The sequence below is a fragment of the Trachemys scripta genome, chromosome 2, assembly GCF_013100865.1.
Source record: "Trachemys scripta elegans isolate TJP31775 chromosome 2, CAS_Tse_1.0, whole genome shotgun sequence".
Classification (NCBI taxonomy): domain Eukaryota; kingdom Metazoa; phylum Chordata; order Testudines; family Emydidae; genus Trachemys; species Trachemys scripta.
In genome coordinates, this window is record NC_048299.1 from 16,935,728 (window position 1) to 16,961,456 (window position 25,729).

The 25,729-nt window shown below is 42.6% G+C and overlaps 1 protein-coding gene across 5 annotated transcripts in view; it reads left to right on the forward strand.

Annotated features, from left to right (window-relative positions):
* The window catches only part of DPP6 (dipeptidyl peptidase like 6), a 784,761-nt gene that overhangs the window by 387,122 nt on the left and 371,910 nt on the right, over positions 1-25,729 (forward strand). The window contains exon 1 of one of the 5 annotated variants that reach the window (XM_034759985.1): positions 12,756-13,142. The exons of the other annotated variants lie outside the window; for them this stretch is intronic. Within the exon in view, the coding sequence (XP_034615876.1) occupies positions 13,086-13,142 (57 nt within the window). The 5' untranslated portion in view covers positions 12,756-13,085. Of the gene's footprint in view, positions 1-12,755; positions 13,143-25,729 lie in introns of those variants that run through there. 5 annotated transcript variants of the gene reach the window in all.

Sequence of the window (25,729 nt, forward strand, 5' to 3'; positions counted from 1 at the left end):
ATTGTGCCATGAAAGTATGCAGACTTGGGCTCAGCAGAAGTCTAAATATATTTTAGGGGTCTGCTCTCCCATTATGATCTGTGATTAACTCCTGTTAGCTTCATAGCTTCAATGACTCACACTTACATCAAACGGAGAACAGAAGCTTTACAAGAAGCTATGCAGCATCCTATTATAATGATGATCGATAAAGAATATATCTATAGTGAATGATGTGATATACTACTTTATTTAGTAAAGAGGCACAGAAGAATTCATTTTTATTGTAAGTCATTTCATCTGAATGGCCAGTGTATAGGAAAACAACCTTTACATTAAATGTAATTTTACATAGACATGCTTCTTATGAATGCAGTCTATTTACCTTATATCACTAACCACAAAGGTAAAGCAGTAATCTTCCTAGGTGAGTGCATAACATGTAAAACACATACCTTAACCACAAATATTGAGCTATGTAATTCCACCTCTGATACCATCCTATATGAAATCACACTGAAGAAAAACATATCCTATTAGGACTGCAAGAGGCCTGTCTGAGGTTTGTGTAACAGCTCCTTTAAAAGGACATACACCTACTGTCTGTGACATCTAAGGGGTTAGGGGGGAAACCTTGTTGAAAATAAAACCATCTAGTTTTGAAATCTTGTCTGTTGATTTAACTCTTAAGCAGTAATTAAAGACCTTATTCTGCTCCATTGAAGTCAGTGGGAGTTTTCCAATTTACTTCAATGATCTTGCCTTTGTGGAAGGAGGACCTGTTTCCAACTTTAGGAAGGATCTTAGCCATGAGACAAAAGCCCAGGGTATAATTTGGACATTCTACATGATTCCCTGATGCTTGACCGCCAACCTTTTTGCCACAACTTCCTTTCCTTGCTAGGATTATATTCACTGGGGAAAAGGAATGTGTCCACTTCCTCCAATTCTTTCCCCTCATGTTAGCCCTTCTAGGGTGTCATTAGCATTTTTAAAACCATCTTGACACGTAATACAAAAATGCAGTTTGTGGTAAATCAGTGGTTCACCAACTATTTAATTCACTGCACTGCTTTGTAAAACAAGATATCATCATGGGTCAGCTTCCTTTCCCAACATTCCAATCTCCGACAGCTTCATTCACAAAATGTTTCATTCTACAGGCCACCAGGAACAGCCACTTCTCTAAATCAAGTTTCAGACCATTGCATACACAATACAAGTTTTGACCCATAAAAGTCATTGGGCTGGGATGAGGAGGGGAACAGAGCAAAGAGAAAGGTCCCGTTCCCTGTCTAAACAATATATACAATGTCTATCTTTAGGAAATATGACCAGAAGCCCATCTCCGCATAATATTTGAAATAAAATGATAAAGGTATTTGGGAGTATGATAAAATCCTGTCCCTGCAGTATCTCAGTAGCATACCTGTTCTGCAGCACAATGCAGTGTGTGCTTTGCGGCTTGTTTTTTCTAGTGTCAGGGTGTGAATAAAGGCAAATCCTTACAAGCTTTCCTAACACAATCCCATTACAACTGCAACTATTTCCACATGTGGACACTAACACATGACGTGAAGCTAGGCATAAATCTTGGACCTTCCGAAAAAACACGTGTACAAAGCAGGCTGACTCTAGCTCACGATGATTCAAATACTGTTCTGGTATTGACGCCTGTACTTGACAGCAACTCTAAAATTGGATTTTCCTCCTCCTCCTCCTCCCCTCCATCTGTCTTTCCAGAGTTCCCCAAGCAGATATTCCACAAGCTGTGCTAGTGAGCTCTAAAAGCCAAACTCTTGTGCATGTTTGCCCCATATGGACATATTGTTATATTGTAATACTGTGTGCATTGGTTGTCCCTGTGATTCTGCTGGTGGCCTTTTAGCATGTTCTAGTTCAATGATACTCAGACTGAGACTCAGGAGCCGAAAATGGCTCTTGAATGCGTTTCCTGCAGCTCTTTGCAGCACATGATATTAAAAGACTGTGTCATTTAATTATTAACCAATCCAAGTTATTAACCAATCAGGATGTTTTTACTATGTTATTAGCCAATTGTAGAATACTTGGTCAGTGATTTTGCTGTGAGAATTTATATAACTATGTAGAGTAAATGAAACAATGAATTCACACTGTTGTGGCTATTTTGGGTAATGTTCATTGCTAATTTGGCTCCTGAATCACTGAAGTCTGAGTATCACGGTTCTAGTTGCTTTTAGGAAAGCTGGAGTTGCATACTTCCTTGGGTTCCTGTTGGATGCTCATTTGTAAGGACTTTGCACATTCTTGCAAATTTATATGTTACATATGAGACAGACTGGGATACTGTAGAACTTCCTGTCCGTCCCCAAAGCATCTGAAACTTTCATCCTCATGCTATTTTATAAAGATAAAAAGTGCCTTGCATCAGGTGCATTTCAGGGATGTGCTCATTTTATTCTGTCATAAACTATCTTGAAACAATGATTGAACCATTATTTCGTCCTTGCTGCTCTTACAATATGGCAGAATGTACCGAACAATAGTATGATCAGAGAGCTTTTACTGCGCCCAAACTCATTTGTGAGTAGTATAGCATGGATGTGTAGCATCTAGTTGTCAATTCAGAGTTACATGGAGGGAAGAGCCTATTAAATATGCCATAGCAGACAGTCCCGTTTTCAGTGTTTCAGAAATGCTGCAGTGAATTTTATTCATATTAACACAAACATACATATGGACCACGCTGTGAGGTCCTTATGCAGGCAAACTCCAATGGGCCAACGCCTGAGCTAGATTGAGCCATCTCTTTTTAAGCAGTGCTCCCCAATGATTTTCTGGTATGATACTGCTGCGCACATTCAGTGCCCACTGAAGTCAATGGAAGTTTTAGATGTTCAGTACTTTACTGGAGGTGGAATTCACCTGATGCAGAGGATTTATAAACTGCCCATGCCCCACTTATATCCGTGAAATGAGGTTTATGTTGTACATAGGACTCATGCTGGCCCTCTGCGCAGGGGCAAATATTTCACCCATGATTTAGCTCAGAGCGAGTTCATCTGAATTAGGAGTGAATAAAGTAAAACTAATAAGAACTGTGGGATTTGGCCCATTTTTACGCCACTTTATGTAGCTTGGTATTGGTCGGTGTATTCAGGAATTATATATAGTAAAACTTTGCATGGCATGTGGTAAAGCATCTGCTCTCTACATGTTATCAGCTGGTTGCAGGGGAGTGGATTTGGTTTCATGCCGGATCCCAGCAGTGAGGGTGGAAATTGGTGCTATATCATTTTCCGAAAGCACTCAGCACCTTTCCAGGCGTGTCATGCTGGGCACCCAGAATCACGAGGCCATTTTGAAAATTTAGGGAAAGCAACTTATTGACTGATTTCATTGTAAGAAGTGAGTGAAATCTTGAGGCTTTGCCAGTAACAAGCAAACATCCTTCCTTTTTTTACCCACTCTTCAAATACAGACACACCCAGCTTTCTGGTAAGGATTCTGGGCAGAATAGTCCAACAGGCCTTTCTAGTTCTATAACTAGCATTTCCACTAGAGGGCATTAAAAACACCAGGAACATACCACAGCCATCATATGCTTTTAAGGTATATTCTAAAAAGACATGTAGGCCAGACATTTGAGCGCAATAGGAGCAGTGTGTATTGAGAATGCACAGTTATATAGAGTACTTAGTCCTTTCTCCCTCTGTGCCTCTTTGTTTCATTCTTGTGTGCACCTACTAAAGTGAAATTACCTACAATCTTGTTCTGCCAACCCTCTTTGCACTTCAGAGCGCATTGCTTTTATATAGTTGATATTTCCGTGGTGTCTCTCTCTCTCTCTCTCAAAAAAAAAAAAAAAAAAAAAAAAAAGGCAGGGGGAGGGAGGAGAACAGGGAGGCACAGCAGGGGGAAGCAATATGGGCTTTTGTGTGCCTGTGAAGAGAGAGAAAGTGGGTCTCCTGCAGTGTGTTTGCTGTTTGTGCGCTTAAAAATGCTGCTTTGGGGGGAATAAACTGTCAGGGGATCAGATGAATGGTATCAAAAATGTAATAACATATGTTTACATGTAACACCTTTCAATCCTACGGGATCTCCAAATAACTGCAGCCATCATAGCCCACAGTGATAGTTCAGGGCAGGAAGTGTGGAAGAATACCATATGCCGTTAAACTTCAGTGGGTGTTTAGATTGACAGTATTCAAGGGCCTTTAACCAGGGTACCAAGAGCAACACCTCTGTACCTCTGGTATTAAGTGAAATCTTTGACAAGCAAGTGTCATTTTGAAGCTGTACATCTCATCCAGTGCTGAGGCATTGGTTCAGAAGTGACCTACAGGAAAGAGTGTCACCTCCTGCATCACACCACTTCCTCTAGCACCTGGGGGAGAACTCTCAGCCACTTCAGATCTGGCTTGAGCTCTCTGCTGAGCTTGTGAGATTTGTCACCTTGATCCTACTGGGTGATGAACCTCTCCCTGGAGGTGCTGAGTGCCCTCAGCTCCCATTGACTTCAATAGAAATGGAAGGCATTCAGGATGTTTCAGGATCAAATCTGACCAAGCCCATATCTGCTACTTGTGCAACCTCATAGGATGAGGTGGTATGAGCTGTGGCTAAATATGTCACTTTTAGGGTGGGGTTGTATATTAGACCTACAATGTCCATTTAATTACCTATCCTGTATCATTGTATTGCATGGGGTCCGTCACTGAAACCATAGTAATCTTATTGTGAAGTCAAGTATTTTTACCCTCTTTCTTGTTTTTAAGGCCAATATAAAATAAATGAAAAGCAACGATCATTGCAATGAAAAGCATACTTCATAAAACAAATGTTTAAATAGCCACTCACTCCAGCTGTGTCTTTTATGTACAAGGATCTCTGAGGCAATGGTATGTGCTTACATAAGATCTTTCATGCCATTTACATTAAACCACTCATCATCTTACATGCAGATAATTTATTCAGCCTATAAATCTGTACAGTTATAGATAAAATGAAGATGAAGCTGTCCCCTTTCCAAGCATTAAAGGGGACTACATAGTCAAACCTAATATGTTTGCAGCTGCTTAAGAGATGTGGATTCTCTGTTTTTGAGTATAGTGGGGTTTTTACTTCTTTCTTCCTTTCATTAATGGAGAGCTTACATTTCTTACTGTGTGTACTTGGAATACTTGAGTGGTCATTTTATGGATCTCACATTTTAATAATAAATTTAAAATTGTTAGTAAATAAACCTCCAAACTAGAAGCAAAAACCTCATTCAAGCAACAAGGAATTAGCTCAGAATCTATCAAAAAATAAACAGGGAGGATTTTTTTCCTCAGCGAAGACTGATTTATAAGACTGGAGGGAGCAGAAGGGCAAGCCAGGCCATGAGGACCCTATTTCACAGCTGGCACTGACATTGGGACCTCAGAACTCTCTCCCCTACAGATAAACAGCTAGAACTAAGCATCTGTTGCATTACAGCTGCCAAGGTCACTCCAGCAGGGACAGAGAAGGAGGGGGAAATGGTAGTAAAATCCATATTATAAGCAGCAGTAATAAAATGCCAAGTGACTATGATGATCATATGCGTGTACCTTTGGAGTTATACTGAGATAGTGAAAAGTGTTCAGTGATTCAAGGAACAACCCCAGTAAATAATCATGAGAAACTTTTTTGTAAAACGTAATCCCTTTAAATGGTGAATCCTGCGTATTAGCACATATGATTAATCTTTATTTACAAGGAGTCAGATTTTCACAGCCATGCTGCACACATTATCCAGATGGGTGTGGCGCAGAGATGGCTATCATGATGCATGGAGTCATAGTCCACTTTAGACAGGAGACATTTCTTACACAAAAGTGATACAAGTTACAGACAAACAAGCAGGCTTCTTCACAGCTTGAGTCCCAGCATTGTCTCCTTTGTTTACCAAGAGCCACAGCCTATCTGGAATTCTGTACAGCACCCAGAAACATCTAGTGGGCAGCAAATAAACCTTGCTTTATTATTCAGCAAGTAAACCTATTATAGTGATGTTACATTACCTTTCTACACCCACCCTCTCAATTCTGGGAGCACAGCTTAGAGCAACTTCTAAACTGTGTCAACAATAAGAGCCCCTTCAGGCCATTCTACAGGCCTGGGATTGCTCTGGCCACACCCACAAGGCAGTGGATGGGGCAGTTCAGTATCATCCATTTGATGTATAGGAACGGAAGGCTTTCTCAAACTAGTAAAAACAGTAGAAACACTTTTAAATGTGGCCTCTATAGCAACAGATATTTATATAAATACACAATTAACTGACATCTGTTAAATAAACTAGCTGAAGCTATTGACCGAAAAGATTGCATTAAATAGGTTTCTTCCTAAGGCAGTTCATGGACAGGTCATGGATAATGGAAGCCTTTTGTATTTTCATCTGTAACTTCATCTTTGAACTGTTAACGTCTCTAACACACTAGATCTTTGGAGAGCAATCTGCGTGGGCGGGCCCTGTGCCCGTACTGAGTCCCACTGAAGTTTGTGGGAGTCCATGGTGTGTAGGTATCCCCAGAGGTATCTTTTTGCAGGATCAGGGCCTTACAGAGACGCCAGGAGATGGATACCAAGGGCAAGGCTATTGCAAGATAAAGCTCGTTTGTTCACATTATTGGACAATGGTGCTCTTTTTCCTTTCCAACAAAATATATTTTGTGACACAGCAGGTCCTTTAAAAACTATCAATTCTTCTTAAGAGATGGGTGTTCGTTTGTGAGCAAGGTTATATGTGTGTTAGCTGTTCCACCGTCAGTAAGATATATAGGTGGCAAGTAGTGTGGAAGGTGGGATGGAGGTAATGACTATAAGTACTTCTGCTGCTCTTCATAGGAGTAGAGAGGTGTGTCCACTGAGCTCGTCGTTAAGTGTTTCAAGTTCTCCATTGTGACTGAGGCCATTATTGTAATATCCCTCTTGGTGAGGTCAGCACGTTCGTGAGAGGGGCAGGGCACAATGTGCACTTTCTGAACAAAAAAACAAATTCTCCTCATCAGAAGAAAGTCCAAAGAACAAATAACAAGCTAAAAGAATAAACAGCCAAACTACTCTGGTCCCCACAGACAGAAATCCTTTTCCAGAGGGTCTTTACTCGAAGGAGTACCAAGCTCTAAATTATATAATCATGGCCCGGAGTTCTGGGATCTGATTCTCTGTGTGCTGGTAGTCCTTTGATTGTCATAGGTAAGGACCCTGTGCTGTATATATCTGGGCGCAGCGATGAGTCTTCTAACATCCACCCACCAGAAAGCAAAGGAAGGCTACAATGTGCCCTTTTTGCTACTGAGTGTGTGCAGACTTCTCCAAAGGTACTCCGTGAGCTCGTGTAGGGCAACCGTACATTACACTGCCAGAAGAAGCTGAGGCGTATTTTGATGGAGGAGTGAGGTGGCTGCAGCCCTTCTCTGTCAGGCCTGAAGGATGAGCGGAGCTCCTTCTCCAGCAGGCCACCGCTGTTAGAATAAAAGGTCAACTATTTGCCTATAAGCCCAGCTGTTATATCAGGAGCAACGGCTGTTTCTGCAAAACACCCGCTGCAGCCTTCTGTGCAGCAAGATTATGTGATAACACAAGGCGGCCAAACCACCAGCCTAGGTGAGACAGACAAGCACTGCTATTTCAGTTGGACTGAAATAGCAGTGCCTGTCTGTCTCACCTAGGCTGGTGGTTTGGCTAACACCGCAGCTGAGCTTAGGGGGCCCAGAGCACATTTTGACTGAGCAGATAGCTCAGCTACGGAGCAGAGCCACTGGGAGCTCCCTGCAGCTCGCTGCTGCTGCTGCTTCTGCAAGACCTGCCAACCTTGTGTCCTGCTCTCCTGTTTCCTCTCCGGAAAGCAGCAACATTGCATATTGAACACCTTCCCCTCTGCCTCCTGTGGGTCTGTTTTGATCCAAGTTTAATCAGTCTCCTTCCACATTAATAACATTAACACATGCACAAAATAGAAATTCCACTGGCTAAATCATTTGACAAGCTCCTCTCCCCGCCCCACTGTGGACTTGACCACTCACAGGCTTGTTTCTTGCTGGTTCTCTCTTATTTACCTTGCTAACGCTTCTTAGGTCCACAACACCACGTTCTAAAACCTTCGCCGGACGGGTCTTTTCTTTACAACCTGCATGTGAGCGAGCACGGGAAGAAGGGGATTGTACATTTGCTCATACACTGCCACAGATTGCCAGAGCGAGTGCTCCCTTATGTCACGTGACACTCCTGAAGTGAGAGGAGACCAGGCAAAACAACAGTGATTGTTACTGATTAATATCACAGAGGCACTACAGAGGGCTTGGTTTGCACAAAAGCAGACTACATTAAGTGTGACACTCAGGACTTCTGCCAAAGATGTGAATCCTCAGGACTAATGGCTTGGACTCAGTGGGGTTGCAGGTGCTCTGCACTACACTGCATTTAGTTCCACCTGTGCAATGCCATAGACTTCATCTTTCTCAATGTATTGATGACAGATGAGCAGATGGATTGGGCCCAGTCTGGGTCCTGTGTGGCCTGGGGGCAGAAGAGCCACCATGCAGCTGCTATTGCCGCAGGACGAAAAAAAAGCTTAAAAAATAATAAAAAAGAAAACCCAGACAAATACCTCTGATGCTGCTCAGCCTCCATTGTTTACCTCCCACTCAACTGCGGGCTACAGTAGCCTCATTTGGGCCATACCCTCTTGCTTACATGTGGGGTAGGTGGGTTCCCAGTATGTAAGGGGTGGCCTTGGAGCTGGAGCGTGCAGTACCATGGGGCAACATTTTTCACCTGAAACTATTTATCCTTAAATGGTAGATTTGGGTTGACCGAGACATCTCATGGATCTGTATCGAACAGTTACAGTAAAAAAAAAAAAATCTTAAAAAGTAAAAACTCTGAAAATTCCAAATGTTTCATTTTGACATTTTCACAACAAAATGTTTCTATTTTTTATTCTAAATGACTGTTTCAAAATTTTTCACTTTTAGTTTTAGTTTTAAAATAAAAGAAGACTAAAGGTTTAGGGGAAAAAAAAACAAAATATTTCATTTGAGGTGTTGGGTTTGACCCCAAACATTTTTTTTTTTACTTCATGATTCACTGAAAAATTTGATATCAGGTCGACCCCCTCCCCACAAATGTTTTATGATTTTTCTATATGGCCAACAAAGCAAAAAATAAGGTATACGCAGCGCTCTATTGCGCAAGGGGTATGGATGCCCTGCACTGACACCTGAAGTCCTACCTCCACCCTGTGTGATGAGTAGGGACTTCCACAGATATGGAGGGAGGGGTCAGGAGATAGCCTTTTGTAAACAGATTCCCTTAGGAATTCATTTAGGTGGGAAATAGAAAACAGGGTCGCTGTTCCTTCCGGAACACACTCACCACCTTGACGTGATGGTGGCCGTACAGAGTAGCTACTCTACTTCAGCTATTAAGAGATTCATAGGGAGTCATGGCAGTTCTAATCTTTTTAAGCCTTCAGTCGTCTCCCTCTTATTGACCCCTGTAATGTTATCTTCCTTTGGTACTGAAGTAGTTTTTGTCAGACAGGAAACGTGTCCGTTGAAAAGATCAACACTGCACCAAGGGGGAGCTAAAATGCTGGTACTCACTTGGTTCATAATTTCCTAACAGTGCTGGGCAATTGCCATCTCTGAATTAGGCTAACTTCCAGCTTGGTCAGACAGGATTATGAGAGTCCCACCAACATCTTTTTCTGTCAGCTCCTTTCCCCACTACTCTAACTGGTACAGTTGGTGTAAACTCCTATGTGTCAACAGCCACTGGCTCCACTCTCCCCGGCGGCTGGGGGGAGGGCGGCCGGAGTCCTGGGAGGAGGGCGGAGTGCCCAGCCGGGGCTCCGCTCTCCCCGGCGGCCAGAGCTCCGGGGGGAGGGTGGCAAGCCCCGGCCGGGGCTCCACTCTCCCCGGCGGCCGGAGTCCTGGGAGGAGGGCGGAGTGCCCGGCCGGGGCTCCGCTCTCCCCGGTGGCCAGAGCCGGAGCACCGCACCGCGCCGCCCACCTCCAGGTGCCGCCCCAAGCACAAGCTTAGTGGACTGGTGCCTGGAGCCGGCCCTGGTATCTGAGGCTACATCTACACTATGGGGGGTGGGGGGTCGATTTAAGATACGCAAATTCAGCTACGTGAATAGCGTAGCTGAATTCGACGTATCGCAGCCGACTTACCCCGCTGTAGGGCGGTGGCAAAATCGACCTCTGCGGCTTCCTGTTGACGGTGCTTACTCCCACCTCCGCTGGTGGAGTAAGAGCGTCGATTCGGGGATCGATTGTCGCGTCCCGCCAGGACGCGATAAATCAATCCCCGAGAGGTCGATTTCTTCCCACCGATTCAGGCGGGTAGTGTAGACCTAGCCTAAGGCTAAGCTTATTGGAAGAAATTAGCTTAACATTGCAAGCAAGGGTGGATATCTGCAAAGCTGGTGAAAACTGTGCTTCAATTTAAAATATTAACAGTGAAAGAATATGTAAATTGAAAAATGCATGCCAAGGGATGGAGGCAGAAGAAAAGGGTAAACGAACAGTACAAACCAAGTTTGTTTGCAATAAGTGTCACACCACACATCACAATACACTCCAGCACAAAGGGTGTGGCGTCATGCATGCAATAAAAGCAACCATTTTTGCAAAAGCTTGTTTTCCTAGGCACAAATTGCAATGAAAAATAAAAGCAAAATGTGTTTTAAGTACTCCTATAAAGAGGGAAAGTCGGAAGTAAACGTGACTCAAGTGCTATGCATATCTGAAGGAAAAATAGACAAGGTCAGGTGTGAAACACAAAACCGCCAAAAGTTTACAAGACCTGGAGTATAATTCTAGTTGGGTAGGTGGGGAAAAAAACAAACAAACCAAAAAACAAAACCCAAACAACCTAAGTATTGGGACCATAGAACTGATATTGGTCCATGTGATGGGATTGTGATGAAAAGATTTTGTGTTACAATATCACACAGCATGAGATCAGAAATGCTAAGCATGATCCATAGTGCACATATGGCTACTGAGAAGTGTGAGAACAGAGTCCAAGATACCCTATTCTGGCTAGGTGTGAACGCTGCCACTGAAGATAATTATCTGCATGTGAGATCTGCAGTGAACACAGGGAACAGAATGCAAAGAGTCCCTGGAACCACATGAGATTCCTGATCACCCTGGGTCCAAGTTTGGCCCAGCTCTGTTAGAATTAAATGTGAACCTTTTGTTAGAGGGCTTCTACTTTCAGTTTTCTTTAAGAATTAGCCACTGCACAGCCTCAGGTGAGTGGGGACAGGCCATAATATTCTGTTTCTTACCAGCTCTCCTGTGTTTCACACCTATTTCATGTCCGAGTTACTCTGAAGTTCAGTTTGCTGGTGGTAATGCCGAAATGCTTGGAAGGCCTTTGGTGAATTAGTGGAGAGACTCTTAGGAAAAATTAGCCTGATTTTGTCCCATCTTCTGCATTTAGGATCAAATTCACTATGGTCTAAGAGGCTCATCTCCGTCAACTTCAGCTGAGTTGTGCCCAGGATGATTTTGACACCAAGTGATGAATTCTTGAAATAAAAATTGGACATTCGTCACCTGCCTGCCCAAGAAATACTCTGATATTCCACTTTCTTGATCAGCAATCTGAAGATTCATCAGGGGGCCAAGCACTGGACCTTGAGGAGGGGTGTGTAACCTTTCCAAAATGCTAGAACAAAGTGTAATCACATTCTGAACTACAGTGTAGAATCCAATCCAGGGCTGTGGTTCAGCTGGCAGAGGAATGGTGGCCAAGGTGGCTTTATGTCACCTTCATAGCTGTCCAGTATTGGAGCTGATTGGAGACTGGTTCTGTGCCCAGCGTAATTTAGAGCATCCTCAGAGCTGCTCTAAATTATTCCCAACTGCCTGTGGCCCCAAAGGGGCCATTCAAGAGTTGTGGTCTGCTAGATATAGCAACCAACCATATGTCCCCTTTCTCCCAGGAATGCCCTTGTTGAGGGCTAGTTCCATGCAGCCCTGGGGATTCCCTTTATTCCAGAGGAATCTTCAGGGAGCTGGCCAAGCTGTAATGGACCAAAGCAGCTAGAGCAAGTGCTATGTGTAAGCTGACCTACAGAGACAGCTGGAAGTTAGTGTAAGACAGCAACAATAACCAAAAAATGTGAAGACAGCAAGTGTCTGTGTGGGGGCAGGAGCAGAGAAGTATGCTATACCCTTCTCAAAGTGCTGGTCTCTAGCCAGTGAGGCAAAGAGCTGAGTGCAGAGCAGTTTCTGATGCATGCATGATATCTGTTGGAATTTGCCCCAGAAAGGTCTGTTATATTCTCTGTGATTTGCCCCATCTGCATTTTGGAGTGGGGGTTCGATGTCTGTGGAGTGCATTGGAACCCTTGGGATACATTTCCCTTATAGATAGGGGGTGCAAACAGGTGGGAGATGGGGGCACTTCCATGTAAACAGATATGGGGGGAACAGCAGTTTTTGTGGAGTATGCCACTTTCATCAGAATCTGCCCGCTCTGGACAGAGGAAAACACCAGCGGGGGCGGGGGAGATGAGGGCAGTTTATGTGGCATGCGCTGTGTCCCCTCAACATTTGCACCCCTAGATCCTTTATCCCAAATGCTGGGAATGATAGTGGCTGCTGAGCTACATTCTCAGAGGGAGGCACATTCTGCTACAACACCAGCTGGTGCATGCGCAGCTCCAGCGCTGACTGTGTGTGGAGGTGGGGGAGTGAGGACCACATCGCTGTCTCCCAGCTCTGAGCTGCCAGTTGCTGGTTGCCAAGCAGTTATCATTGTTTCTGTGACGATTGCAGAGGCTGTTGCTAATTGAAGAAGCCCCCACAGCATCCTTCTTTTCCTGATTTTATTTTAGAGGAACAGGGAGAGAGAGAGAGAGACTGAGATTTATTGCTTTACATTTTTATTTTATATTTTTGTGGGGGAGGGGGAAATTTCTCTCTTTCTCTCTCTCTCAGCTAGTGATTAAGTGATGGACTAGTTACACATCCTTATCCCTTTAGCTTTTGTGTGTGTCCCTGAAAACACACACACACACACACACTCTGTAAAACCCTGCTTACCACTGCAGTGGGCACAAATAGGTGAGCATGACTACAGCCAAGGAACAAAATGCATCAGGGAAACAAGCCCAACAACAAGAACAGGTAATGCTGTTTATTTTCCTCAACTGGAAACAAATATAGATTTGAATTATATCGCTATCAATTTCCTGCATGGCTTTTGTTTTTGTTTTTCTCTTTGTTGGCTGTTAGTAAAATTGCCCCCTGAGTCACTAGGTAGCGGAGGGAGGAAAGCACTGTGGAGCAGGTGTGTGGTTCGCTTGTTTGGGGCTTTTTTTGTTATGTTTAACAGTAATCAATAATGTATAGGTGAAGAGCGTTCTGCTCTGTAACTTCCTCCGTCTGCTGTGTGGGGGTGATGTTTGGCACTGTGGGCTGGGATAGGGGTCCCTTTGAATAATCTGAGCTTTGCATGTGGAACTTCCTAGGCTTTTTACAACGACTTTGTAGTTGGGCACAAAATTGCAAAAGTAGATTTCAGTTGCTTCAGAGGCATTTGTGTATCTACACATTCAGGATGTATTTGCCAGATGTAGCCATAGTATAAAGTAGGCACAACTCCCATTGACTTAAATGGAAGTAGCAGCTGCTTACCCCACATCTGAATTTGATTTGCTATATCTCTGTGTTTCTCTTCGCAGGTGTGTGTGTTTTTACATACAAGCAGACAGTTAAAGACTTTCTGTTCCATTGTCTCTGTCAGGTTTTTGAATATGTATCTCTGCTCATCTTCATTCTGTGCTTGTAGGCAAGGGGGAAACTTTCTCTGACAGAAAAGCAGGAGGCATGTCATTAGCCCTAAGTGATATGCAAGATAAGAAGTGGTGACATAAGGGGAAGTCAGGCTGAGATACAGCTAAGGACGGCCAAGATTTCTGAGATTCTTTATATGGCAGCATAGCAGCAGTTGCGTTCTCTCCACAACCCTGCTTTCCTCTATATATTGTCAGAGTCTACAGGGAAATAAAGATGAATCTTGAATTCTTGTATTTTCATTGTCTCCTTAAAAGATTGGAAGTTCACAGCTTTAATCATTGGTTAGGATAGCACGAGAGGATAATTTAAATCTCTCGGGACACAAATTAATTCTTAAAATAGTTTCTTCCTAGCTCGATACATTGAGAGCACCAAACATTTCCTCTGGTGTTACATTTTAAAGATAGGTGGGGAAGGGAGAGGTTGAAATCTCATTGGGTGTCCTGCCACCAAAAGTAGCACAATCTGATATTTATTTTCAGGGTGACATTTTACTAATGGCCAGAGCTTTATCAGCTGTTCTGTTAAAATGTGAAGAAAACAACTTTGATCCTGAGAGCAGAGAGACTGCCTTTAACTAAACCTGTCATCTACAGCACACACGCTCTCTTTTCATTGTTTGTTTTTGGGACATACCCATTGTCATTGCTGCCTGCAGATAAAAATGAACAAAGCTGTATGTCCAGGAGGAAGGAAAATAAAAGTGCTTCTTGTGAACAAAGGCAGCTATAAGGATTATTCTCCCCAAGCTTAGTAAAAGTGTTGATATTAGGCTCTGTCGGTTCAGAAAGTGTACATCAGTTGTCTTTTGTAAAGGAGCCCTGATTTTGTTTTTAAGTATTGTTACCTTCCTAATGCCATTTTGTTATTGACTTGTCCCTTTGTGACCTTTCCCCATTTTTAGTGCACAGCATGTGTGTCCACCTTTTCGCATGATGCAAAGGTTCTTGATTGTTTTCAATCAGTTATGGAATTAAGTAGCAATTCAGTCCATATGGTACATTTAATAATTCCAAAAGCGTGCATTGCCTCAGCACAGCCCTAACGTGAGTATGAAATAGAAATATCAGGCATATATCAATATCAGTGGATATTAATCTTTGAACCAGTACAAAAGTTTGCCAGCTGCTATAAAATGTTTGTTTTGTTTTCCCACTACATAATCTGACTTGACACCCTGGGCCAGATCCTAAGTTGCTGTAAATGGGAACAGCGCCATTGACTTCAGCTGCACCCACTTACACCAGATGAGGAACTGGACCCCATCAGACTTAAGTAAGTAGTTCATAATTGTAAAGTAGCACAGAGTTCGCCAACCATTTCCCACTGGGTATTGGTTTGCGGCTGTTAAAAATGGCTGTTCTTCTCTTGCTTGAAACTGATCAAGCTGAAGATTTTACCTGGGATAAAACTGAAGCTGAAATTGCTACTCTGACTGTGTAGAGGACTGAATGTTCTATAGAAGCAGCTGCTATTGTCACATAAGATTGTGACTGTTTCTTTTCTGCATTCCTCATTGTGACATCTTGATCCGGAGGCATTCAAGTTGCACTGTTGGCAGAGGTATATTTTCTTTCCTTATAATACTAAGCTAAACAGAAAATGGCCAGTAAATGACACTGCAGGAGGGGGTGGAGAAAGTTGTTGTTGTTTGTTTTCCCCCCAGAAAAATACAAGCAAAGGTTTTATACTTAAATCTTAACCTTTATAGTGATCTGTATGCCTGTAAGGAAAATGAGGTGGTATTGAGATGAAGGTATGATTGCTCTTGAACTGTGAAATATAGAATTGCTCAGGACGGAAGATGTACTATGCAGAGATTCAGCAGCCTGAAGAAATGAATGAACACCCCCCTTGTTAATTAAAAATGTTTATTTCGATTTTCTTTTCTGATTGGCCACCTAATTTACCTTTATTTTGCTTACATTCTCCAGAATTGTAATAGACCTTCTACTTCCTTGCTTGCTGTATATTTTACCAACTTATAACATTAAACCTCCTAAGTAAAGGCAAGATGCCCTCAAGTGATTTTTGATGCTATCTAAAACCCACAGTTTGTGATGGCTTTACCAAGGTGGGAGTTGGATGCAGTTTTCTATTTATGCTTAGTTACCTCTGGCACAATACTGATTTCCCCCCAAATGGTTGGAGAGCACTGCATACTAGTGACTGTGCAGGTTGTCACAGAACCTCATCCAGAGCCCATTGAAGTCAGTGGACAGACCTCAGTGGGCTCTGATTCAGGCCCAGAGAAAATACCAAAACTTTGCCTGTGCCTTTGGGGGTTGCTAGCGGGACATGTGAATGAGCTCTGAGAGCTATTTTTGCATGTTAAAGATTTAAACAAGTGAATATGAAGAAAGATCCTTGGCTAGTGGAAATCAGCATAACTCCACTGAAGCCAGTGGAACTACAGTGACTTACATTAGCTGTGGATCTGGCCCAGTGACTTTAATGGTAATCTAAAACAATTTGCTTGTTGCATGTAGCAGACCGTATTTTATATATGGCTTAGTCTCATTTTCTGCTACTGTTACATGGCATTTTGTGATGTGATAGGCACGGGAATGCACATAGTTCTGTATTCCTACATAAAAATAATTGGGCCAGTTTTCATCAAAATTTGGTACTCGGCATAATGCTAAAAGGAGATGTTTAGACATTTTAAAAGTCATGTATGACAGGAATAAAGAGAGAGAGTGAGGGAACAGTCCTTCTCTTTTGAAAACAAAAAGCCTGTAATTTAAAAGGTTGCTGGGTTAGCGTCATACTTGAACATACAAAATTGATTAAAAGGCTGATCCTGCTTCCATTGTAGTTAATGAGAGTTTTGCCATTGACTTCAGTGGGAGTCGGATTTTGCTCAGACACATAGACATTTCCTAGACAAGCTTGAGTTAACAATGACCATTTATACCTAGTGTGTTGTCACATGCGCTGACCAAATGTTAGATAAAAAGGCAAGAAAGAGGAGGGCTGCTTTGGAATGAAATATATTCCCACAAGGAAATGAAATGAAGTGAGATCGATAGAATAGCTCTCTCTAATACTCATTAAGTTAATAATTTTTTAAAATTTATTTTCAAATGTGCCATTCTAATTTCAAATTATAGGAGTTTGAAAAGGGGTGTGGGGTAGTTAATTCAGGAAACCTAATCTAAGCTCAGTGAGGAGTGGAAAGAAGGAAAGGTTAATATTTAATGCTCCCAATCTACCACGACACAGTGTACTTCATAGGCAGAACTGTAGTGTGTTGTCAAAGAAGTACATTAATAGTGTCTTGTACAGTGCGCTAAAGTCTGCCTCTACTTCTGCAAGTTTGCTCGAAGACGGCCAAGGGGCACCAGGCATAATGTGGGTGGCTCCAGAAAGGGTATTTCTGGTCATGTGCCAGAGCCCCATCTCCTGCCAGGATGGCTGCTTGGAGGGAGATCTGGGTAAGCCTATTTTACAGCTATAGCAGGGGTTCCCATCCCAAATATATTCCCTGAACTGAAAAATTTGAAAGGTTTGGTATTCCAAGTGATGCTACTTTAAATTGCTCTAGGCTCTGCAAACCTGATGGCTGGTCCCACAAGTTCTCACTGTTGTGTGCTGCATATGGTGGGCTATACGATATGTACATTGTACTGAAGGGGATACAATAAATCCGAGTCTCAGTTACCCTAAAGCCTCCTCATGCCACCTTGGCAATATAAAGTGGCCTTAAAGAGCGTTAGACCGCTCTACGTTGCCAGAGTGGTGTGAAAAGGCCCTAGCGTAGCTGAGAATCAGGCACAGTCTATCTTGCTCATGCCACTTTGTAATGGAAATTGTGAAGAATATTCTCGCCTGTCTATTGGGCCGATCACTTTGGTGTTGATGTGTCTTATGGGAGTTCTCCAATTGGTTTCAAGGGGAATGGATCGGAGCCTCAATGTTTCTTACAACAAGAAAGTTCTGATTCACTACGCAGGTTCTGCCTGCTTGTGCTGTCAGAATTCCTGATGCAGGGCTCTGGGAGCACAACCTCCACCTGGAATAGAAATGAGGAACACGGTGGCACAAACTGTCTATCTGCTACCCAACTTCCACAGGTGGCTAGGAGTAGTCTGGGGTGGACCAGGTAGGGCTATGGCACGCAGGAAATGAGCTAGTTCATCCCATCATCTCAGCAGCCTGGGATAGCAATGCTCCCACAGAGCCTTGGCTGGAGCTGGAAGCTGTCCTTTCCCAAAGGTGAATCCCCACATGTGCGTACCAATCTTTCTAGCCAACTCTACATAAGGTCTTGGCTCTGCTTACACTAGTTATGCAGAAGGCAGAGAGGAGTGTCCTTCTCTGGATGCTGACATTCAAGAGTAGGAAAAGAGCAAGGATGCAACTGACACTGACTTAGACCGAAAACAAAGCTGGATTTTTTTTAGTGAAAAGTGTGTGTTAAATGCACATTTTATTTTTTTAAGAGAAAACTGTTGACATGAGAATAATTTTCTCATTTGATAACTATTCTATAAACCACGTATCATACTGGAGATCCAAAAAAACGACTTTCTCCAGGAAGTCACAGTGAACATTTGTGTTTCATTCCATTAATGGTATCTGATCTATTTCACAAGAGATTAAATTTCTGTAATAGGGCTCCTGAGAACCCGTATTCAAGAACATGAAATTGCATCAAACTGTGGCAGTTTTTTCAAGCTGCTAAGTTGCTGTATGGAGAACAGGCCACTAAAAAGTGGTGGAGGACAGAGATGGAAAGGAGTAACTTTGGCACATAACCATTTACAATTATTAGTATTTAACATGTGTATTAAAGTAGAACCCAGAGGCCTCAACCAGATCAGGACCTTGCTGGGTTTGACACTGTACAAATACATCGTAAGTGGTAGTGTCTGTCCCAAGCATTTAAAATACATTGGGCTTGACTCACCCCTGCTTTATCTCCCATAGTCACCCTACACACACACACACACACACGGCACATCCCTACTGCTGCTCTGACGGTTCCTCCCCTCTTTGGGGATTCCACTTAAGGGGAGTACATGTGTTAAGTTGTAGTCCTGACTCCGTGGGAGGCTTAAGCAGAGATTGCCTGTAGGATGTGCACATCTCCCTGCTTAGCCATCAGCATGCTCTATTGGGACAGATCTGGTTGGCTGTTGTCCCTACATCACTGCTGAGGAGGAGTTTGTGGGTAGCATGTGTTGCAATTTCCCCCTAGCTGCCTTTTCTGTAGTGGGATGCTCTGAATTTGCTGCTAGAAACCAGAGGAACCCAATTGTTCAGGTAGCCAGTTAACTAGCATTTGCAAGACATCGCTTTAAACTCCAAAAGAAAACCTGCTTTATCAAGGAAAAGGAATTAACTGGTTCCTTTTTGTCCTCGTGTAGGGCATCTAGCAGCTTGGATTCAATTGTAATGCGTTGGAGAAATGTTGTCGTGCACTGCCGCAGTCAACCAGTGAACTAAGATTTTCTGCTTTGTAGTCTTCTGACTTTAATGCTGTTCCTTTGTGTGATCTTTGCAATATATTAAGTAGCTATGAATCATGATCACTTTAGACTGTGAATTCAAAACAAGGTAGCAAATTTAAAATAATTTAAATGACAAAATACCTTGTATTCATGTTTTGTACCATATATAATAGAGAAAACCCACTGAACTAAATGTTTCTCTTTAGTGTATTATCTGAAACACATCTTGTGACCAAATGCTGTGAAGAAGGAGTAGGCTAAATAAAAAAGGACAGTTTTAAAATGAGATTTAAATAAGGAACAGCAGGGTAGCAAATCTGAGAGAATAGGCCCCATCTGTGAATTGTGGCTGGGAGGGCACAGATTGGAGGAGTGAAATGGGTGGTCAAAGCAAGTCCACAAAGTGTTTTGTAAATTAGAAGGGCACTTTGGAGGTGGAGCTGTTTAAGAAGCCAGTGCAGGTGCTGGAGGATGGGGGCGACTTGGCACCACTCCCTAGCTCAAGAAGAAAGTTTGGCTGTGGCTTTATGGACTGCTTGACATTTAGAAATAGACATATGGGGTAGACTGTAAAAGAGAGAATTGAAATAACTAGTATGCAAAGTAAAGGCATGAATGAAGATTTTGGCCAAAGAGGGTCAAGGTGAGGACAAATACTGGCAGGATTCCAGTGGTGGCAATAAACAGACTTGCAGACAGGAGAGATGTGGGAAGCAAATGGAAGCTTAGGTTTGTATATGACACTAAGGTTTCTGGAATTAGAAGCAAACAAGGTTGGAGTGAAGGTGCAAGAACAGAGGCATGCATCACTTTACATAGGGCAAAAGGACATTTTACTTACAAGGGAAACGTCAGCAGTAGGAGTGTGCAGTGTAGCTGGAAGTCGGCAAAGGTAAGACACATAGGCAGAGCTGCAGATGGGAGGAGTCAGGGATGATGGGAGAATTGGGTGGCATCCTGGGAATGGTAACATTTAAGGTTGAAGTGAGAACGTGCAGCAGGAGAAGACCTGACCTACATGGTGGAGAGAAGAGGGTTAAAGGGAGGGGCCAGACCCGTGGCAGTTGGGGCATGGAGCAATGGACATAGCTCCACCAAAGCCGATGGAGCAGTGCAGATTCACATGGGCTGAGGTTCAAGCCCAGGGGCTTGTGGCACTGCATAGTGAAAGGTAAAGGCTCTACCAAAAGCAAGGGGGGGGGAGAGAAAGATTCTTAAAAAGGTAAGATGGAAACTGAGAGAAAAGAGTGCTGGGGGCACCATCTCTTCTTGCTTGAAGCAGGACAGGAGGATGAATGAAAACCATTCAGAGACAAAGCAAAATGAAGGGAGAGAGGATCCAATGTCTAGAGAGGTGCCAGGCAGAGAAGGGAAGCCTCAGTCCCGTGAAAGGTGCCCGAGCGGAATGAATTTAGCTTTGATGAGGCAGTAAAAGAGGACCAACTTCTCCAAAAGCTTGCTGAGGAGACTGATGGTTAGTAGCCGAGCAAGGAACAATTGTGAACACCCTCTCTTCTGTCCCGCAGGGAGTGATGATGACAGTATCTGTGAGACAGGGAAAGATCAGATGAAGTGATTAATGGTTAGAGCCCCTGGTTTTTCACAAATATGAAACAACAGGAAAGAAAACAAAAAAGACATAAAATGAAATAACAAAACAAAACAAAAAAAACACTTGTTACCGTAGCCACAATTTTTAGCCCCACCACTCCTTGGATGCTGCTGCCTGCTTCAGGGACCACCAGCCTCTCCGCAACTGGATGCATGCGCCTCTGCTCCCTGCTGACGAGGAGAACAGCTCAGCTTGAAATGATGCCACTGCGTTGCAACCTTGTGCTCCAGGTCGCAACGCCACTCACTCTGGTTTGGCCTGACCACCGCAGAGTGGCTGGTCCCTGCTACTGGCAACAGTGCCCCAGCGCTGGTGGTGTTGAAAGGAGTCCCTGGCAGCCTGGCCCATTAGGGAGCTGTGCCATGGTGGGAGGGGGAGCCTGTACAGTTACTGAGGCAGGGGTGCCTGGTCCATGTGCTCCTCCCCCGTGCTGCGATGGCAGCTCCCTCTCGGGTGGCAGGGGGAGGGGAGAGCAGGGCTTGATGTGGGGATTTATAGATGGTCATTTGAGGTATTTGATTAATGTAAATGTAATAAAAAGAAATACAATATTTTTAATGGATAAAATGAAATAACATGAAATTCCTGAAAAATAATGTATAAATTAAATAAATTTAATGGAGATATCCTATCTCCTAGAACTGGAAGGGAGCCTGAAAGGTCATTGAGTCCAGCCCCCTGCCTTCACTAACAGGACCAAATACTGATTTTTGGCCCAGATCCCTAAGTTGCTCCCTCAAGGATTGAACTCACAACCCTGGGTTTAGCAGACCAATACTCAAACCACTGAGCTATCCCTCCCCCACCCATTATACAAATTAAAAGGATTTCATGGGGCTGTATTAATGATTGCTGTAATACAGGCTCTCCACTGCACTGCCCCTTGTGTAGTCCTTTGCACCCGTGCAGCATGCATGGAAAGCGTTACCAGCTTAGAATGGGAAAGCTTTGTACCCACACTGCACACTTTTCACAGGTGACTGTGACTGCACAAGGTGGTAGAGAATCGGGCCCTAGGTGTTTCAGGTGGTCAATATCGAATGAGACATAAGCACATAAGAACATAACGTATAAGAACGGCCATACGGGGTCAGACCAAAGGTCCATGTAGCCCAGTATCCTGTCTTCCGACAGTGGCCAATGCCAGGTGCCCCAGAGGGAATGAACAGAGCAGGTAATCATCAAGTGACCCGTTCCTTGTCTCCCATTCTGGAAAATGGGAAGTACTTATTTTAAAAGAATTAAGGTGGACTTGAGGAGGAAATGATCATAGAAGGCAACTTATAGAAAAGACCAATGGTTTGGTGATTAGAATAGTAATAAAACAACAATCTGAGAATCTGAGACCTTAGTGTTTTCTTAATATACTCCTGAGGTTCCCCCTGCCCCGAGTTGGCAACAAAAATGTGCAGATTTTGCTATTTATAAAGAATAGCTCAGGTGAAAATAAAGGCAAATTTTATAAAAAGATTCACAATTGCATTGTCCTAGAGTAGTTTATATTACTTCTTAACTGCTATGGGGCTTGAAATTGGAGCAATAATAAGCGTTCAGCTGAAGCAATTAGTCTGCAGTTTTTGACTCCATTACCTTCACTTATGTCTGTCTTTGAATAGCTACACTAAGATACTTAAAGCTTAGGTGCAGTATATTACTTGTCAAAAGTGAATTTACAACTTAGAAGATGATTTATTGTTAACTTAGCTGAGCAAGATACCACTATAAACATGGGAGTTGACTGGTGGTGAATCTATATAGTTTCATATTATGCAGAATGCATTTTGCATCTTTAATTTAGCATAATCATACACTATGACCAACCTCTCAACTCTTCTTGTGTAGAGCCTACAGGGACCAAATACTTAATCTGTGTATGGTTGTAAGAGTTAATTAGCATATATTAAACCACATAACTAGGCTTGGGTATGTTGACAACCTTAAACTTTTACCTTTCCATTTTTATGGCCAAGAGCAAATAGATTATCCTATGACATAGCATTGTCCAGCTACTAACGGAGAGAAGCAGACGGCTATAGAAGGAAAAAAATATTGAAATTTAGCCATTATTAAAATGAGAGAGAGAGAGGGGGACACAAAGGCATTCTTTGTTAGCTCTGCAAAATTGGCTGCCGCAAACCAGAACTAATTCTATAGCTTGAAAGAGGCAATAAGAAGGTAGGTTCTTTGTTATACTTAATAGAGACCAGAGTGGTGCTTAATATTTAGAAACCCAGTGAAACTTTTTTTTATTTTTGGTGTTCTGTAAATGTCAGTTTCTGTAGATGTCCCTACATTGCTCATCATCACAGGAAATTTGTGTATTTCTTTCACTTAGGAAGTTCCGGCATTCACAATATATGCCAGTTCAGGAGAACCTAATAGTATTCAAAGCCTCCCTCTCTCTCTCTCTCTCTCTCTCTGTGTGTGTGTGTGTGTGTGTGTTAAATGTTGCAATGTGGTTGACACAAAAGCTCAACACACAAGTATTTCTTAGAATGTTGCTCCATTGAATGAAACGGCTTTCACAGATTAATCTTGGTGAAACTTAATCAGCACAGGATTCAGTTGCATTAAATCAGGGTCTTTTTCTGTGGTCTTTTCCTCTTACGGTGTAATACATGGTTTTACATGGATTATATTGATGCTTGATTTTATTGTTGCAGTCTCATTATCATTAGAAGTTTTATTACCCCACACTGAGAGTTAAACCACCCAGGTAAAACACAGAACAGTTGTGAATATAAAGGATAGCAAAATCCAAGGAGAAATTGATTGAAATAGCCCTGTAAAGTACTTAGCACATAAGGGTTGTCCATTAGTAAAATGTGTATTGATTAGTGAACCTTTTGACTTTCCTTGTTGGGAAGGTTGAAGATTTTTCAGTTCTTTATTGTTTTTCAGTTCTTTATTGTATTCATCAGCCATCCTTTGTTGGTAAAGCTCTTTCTAACTGCAACACCCTGTGGTATTTTTGTACAGATACCCCATTCTGCTCTCACTGATACCCCTCCATCCTCATCTCCCCTAGCCCAGCTGTTAGTGGAGAGAGCTGTTTAGTGCTGATGCACTCTTCTCCCACAATCACTGTAAATGGCAATGCTTCTTGCTCTATGTGACACACATGGCCAAAGAGGGGAGCTGATTGAAAGAGGAACAACCGGTACTAAGCAGATTTATTCCCTGGGCAATGTGTGGCTCCCCGGTCTGGCCAGATGTTTCAGGCAGAGAAGGCATTATGTGAGATTGCAGTAACAAAGAGAAAAGAAGGATAGTGGAGTAGCCCAAAACTTCCCAGATCCTCCAGCATGTTGGGAGAATTGTCCTTGAAGATTGCTCTAAAATATTAGATTCTATGGTATCGAGTCTCTTACTGGGGACATATGAGTATCATGACTTCACTCTGGGATCAGGAAAGAGACAGTGGACTATAAGGGAGCACAGCCTACCCTTGTTTAAAATACAGATGTCTTTGGTACATAGCAACACAAAGTTGGAAAACTTCTGAAGAGGAAATCGATTTAAGGTATGACGAGAAGCCTTTTGATCCAATAGTTTTCAGTGGGTATTGGATCAAATCCCTTAGCAAGTTTTTTTACTAGTATGGAAGTCCCTCTGAAGTAAATTGGGACCATGAGTCTGACGAACAGAAGAGCTTGTTGCCAGCACTCTACTTTCATCTGGATTCTGGGCTTCAATTCAGAGTGTTTTGAATATCGGAAATGATTTCTTCTCTATACATCTGACTCATTAAATGGTTTCCTGGTCAAATAGTGAAACTATTTCTACTTCCTCCTCCCCTTCCCTTCCAAAAATATATCCCGCCATTATCAAACAGGGAGCCCTTTTTCAGTTTGATCAAGCACAGTATCACCCTCCATCCATCATTCTGTTTTTTTTTCCCCTTTGCAAAAGGTTTTAAATCAGGTGTATTTTGTTTTTCTAAGGGTCAGTGAAATAATGTTTTGAAATAAGGGAAGGGTGAAGAATAGCACCCTTTTCAGCCACTCCAGATAGGAAGAAACCCACTGGGAAACTCCACCAATAAGACAAATGCTACTTTCAACATGTGACCAATGTCTCTTTAATTTTCCGCTGCCTGAACTCGGTTGGTGTTTTGGCTAAGGACTAAAGGATCAGGACCATTGTGTAAATTACTTTACTGTATAGCTAAGCATCTGTCCAGTTATTTGTAACACACCCATCACAATAGTACCTTGGTACTATATGAAAAGAAATCAGCATCACAATATTTCCTGCCAGGAAGGCAAAATCTTTCTAGCTTGCCAGGGCATTGGTGTGAGCTACTGAAAATCTGATCCTGCAACTGGCTCTCCATTGTTGTTAGTGTCTACTTGAGCCCCTTGTATGATTTAGTCTGTCACAGGATTGGTGCCAGATCTGGACTCTCCAGAATTCACATTAAGGCAGATTTGACATGGTTGGGAATTTTTCAATAAACCATTTTTGCCCAAAATGCCCATTTGTTGAAACTGAAACTTTTAGAAAACAGGGTTAGTTTTAATGACTCTCCTGACTCAAAACTTTTTTTGGAAAAATTAATTTTGAAATTGTTGCAACATCCCATTTTGACTTTTTCAAAAATGGAGAATTTTGGTTCCTCAAGTTGAAATGACTTTTTATTTTGAAATTTTAGTAATTTGCACTTAAAGGCTAGAAGAATTAAAAGGTCAAAATCAAAATGAGTTTTTTGAAATTATTGAAACTAAACATTGTGATTGACCCGAACCAAAAAATATTTTGGATTTTGATGTGTGAAAATTTTGGAGATTTCACTTTTTGTCCCAGTTCTGGATGGGCAAATTTTCAGAGGACAGGAAAACCATTTC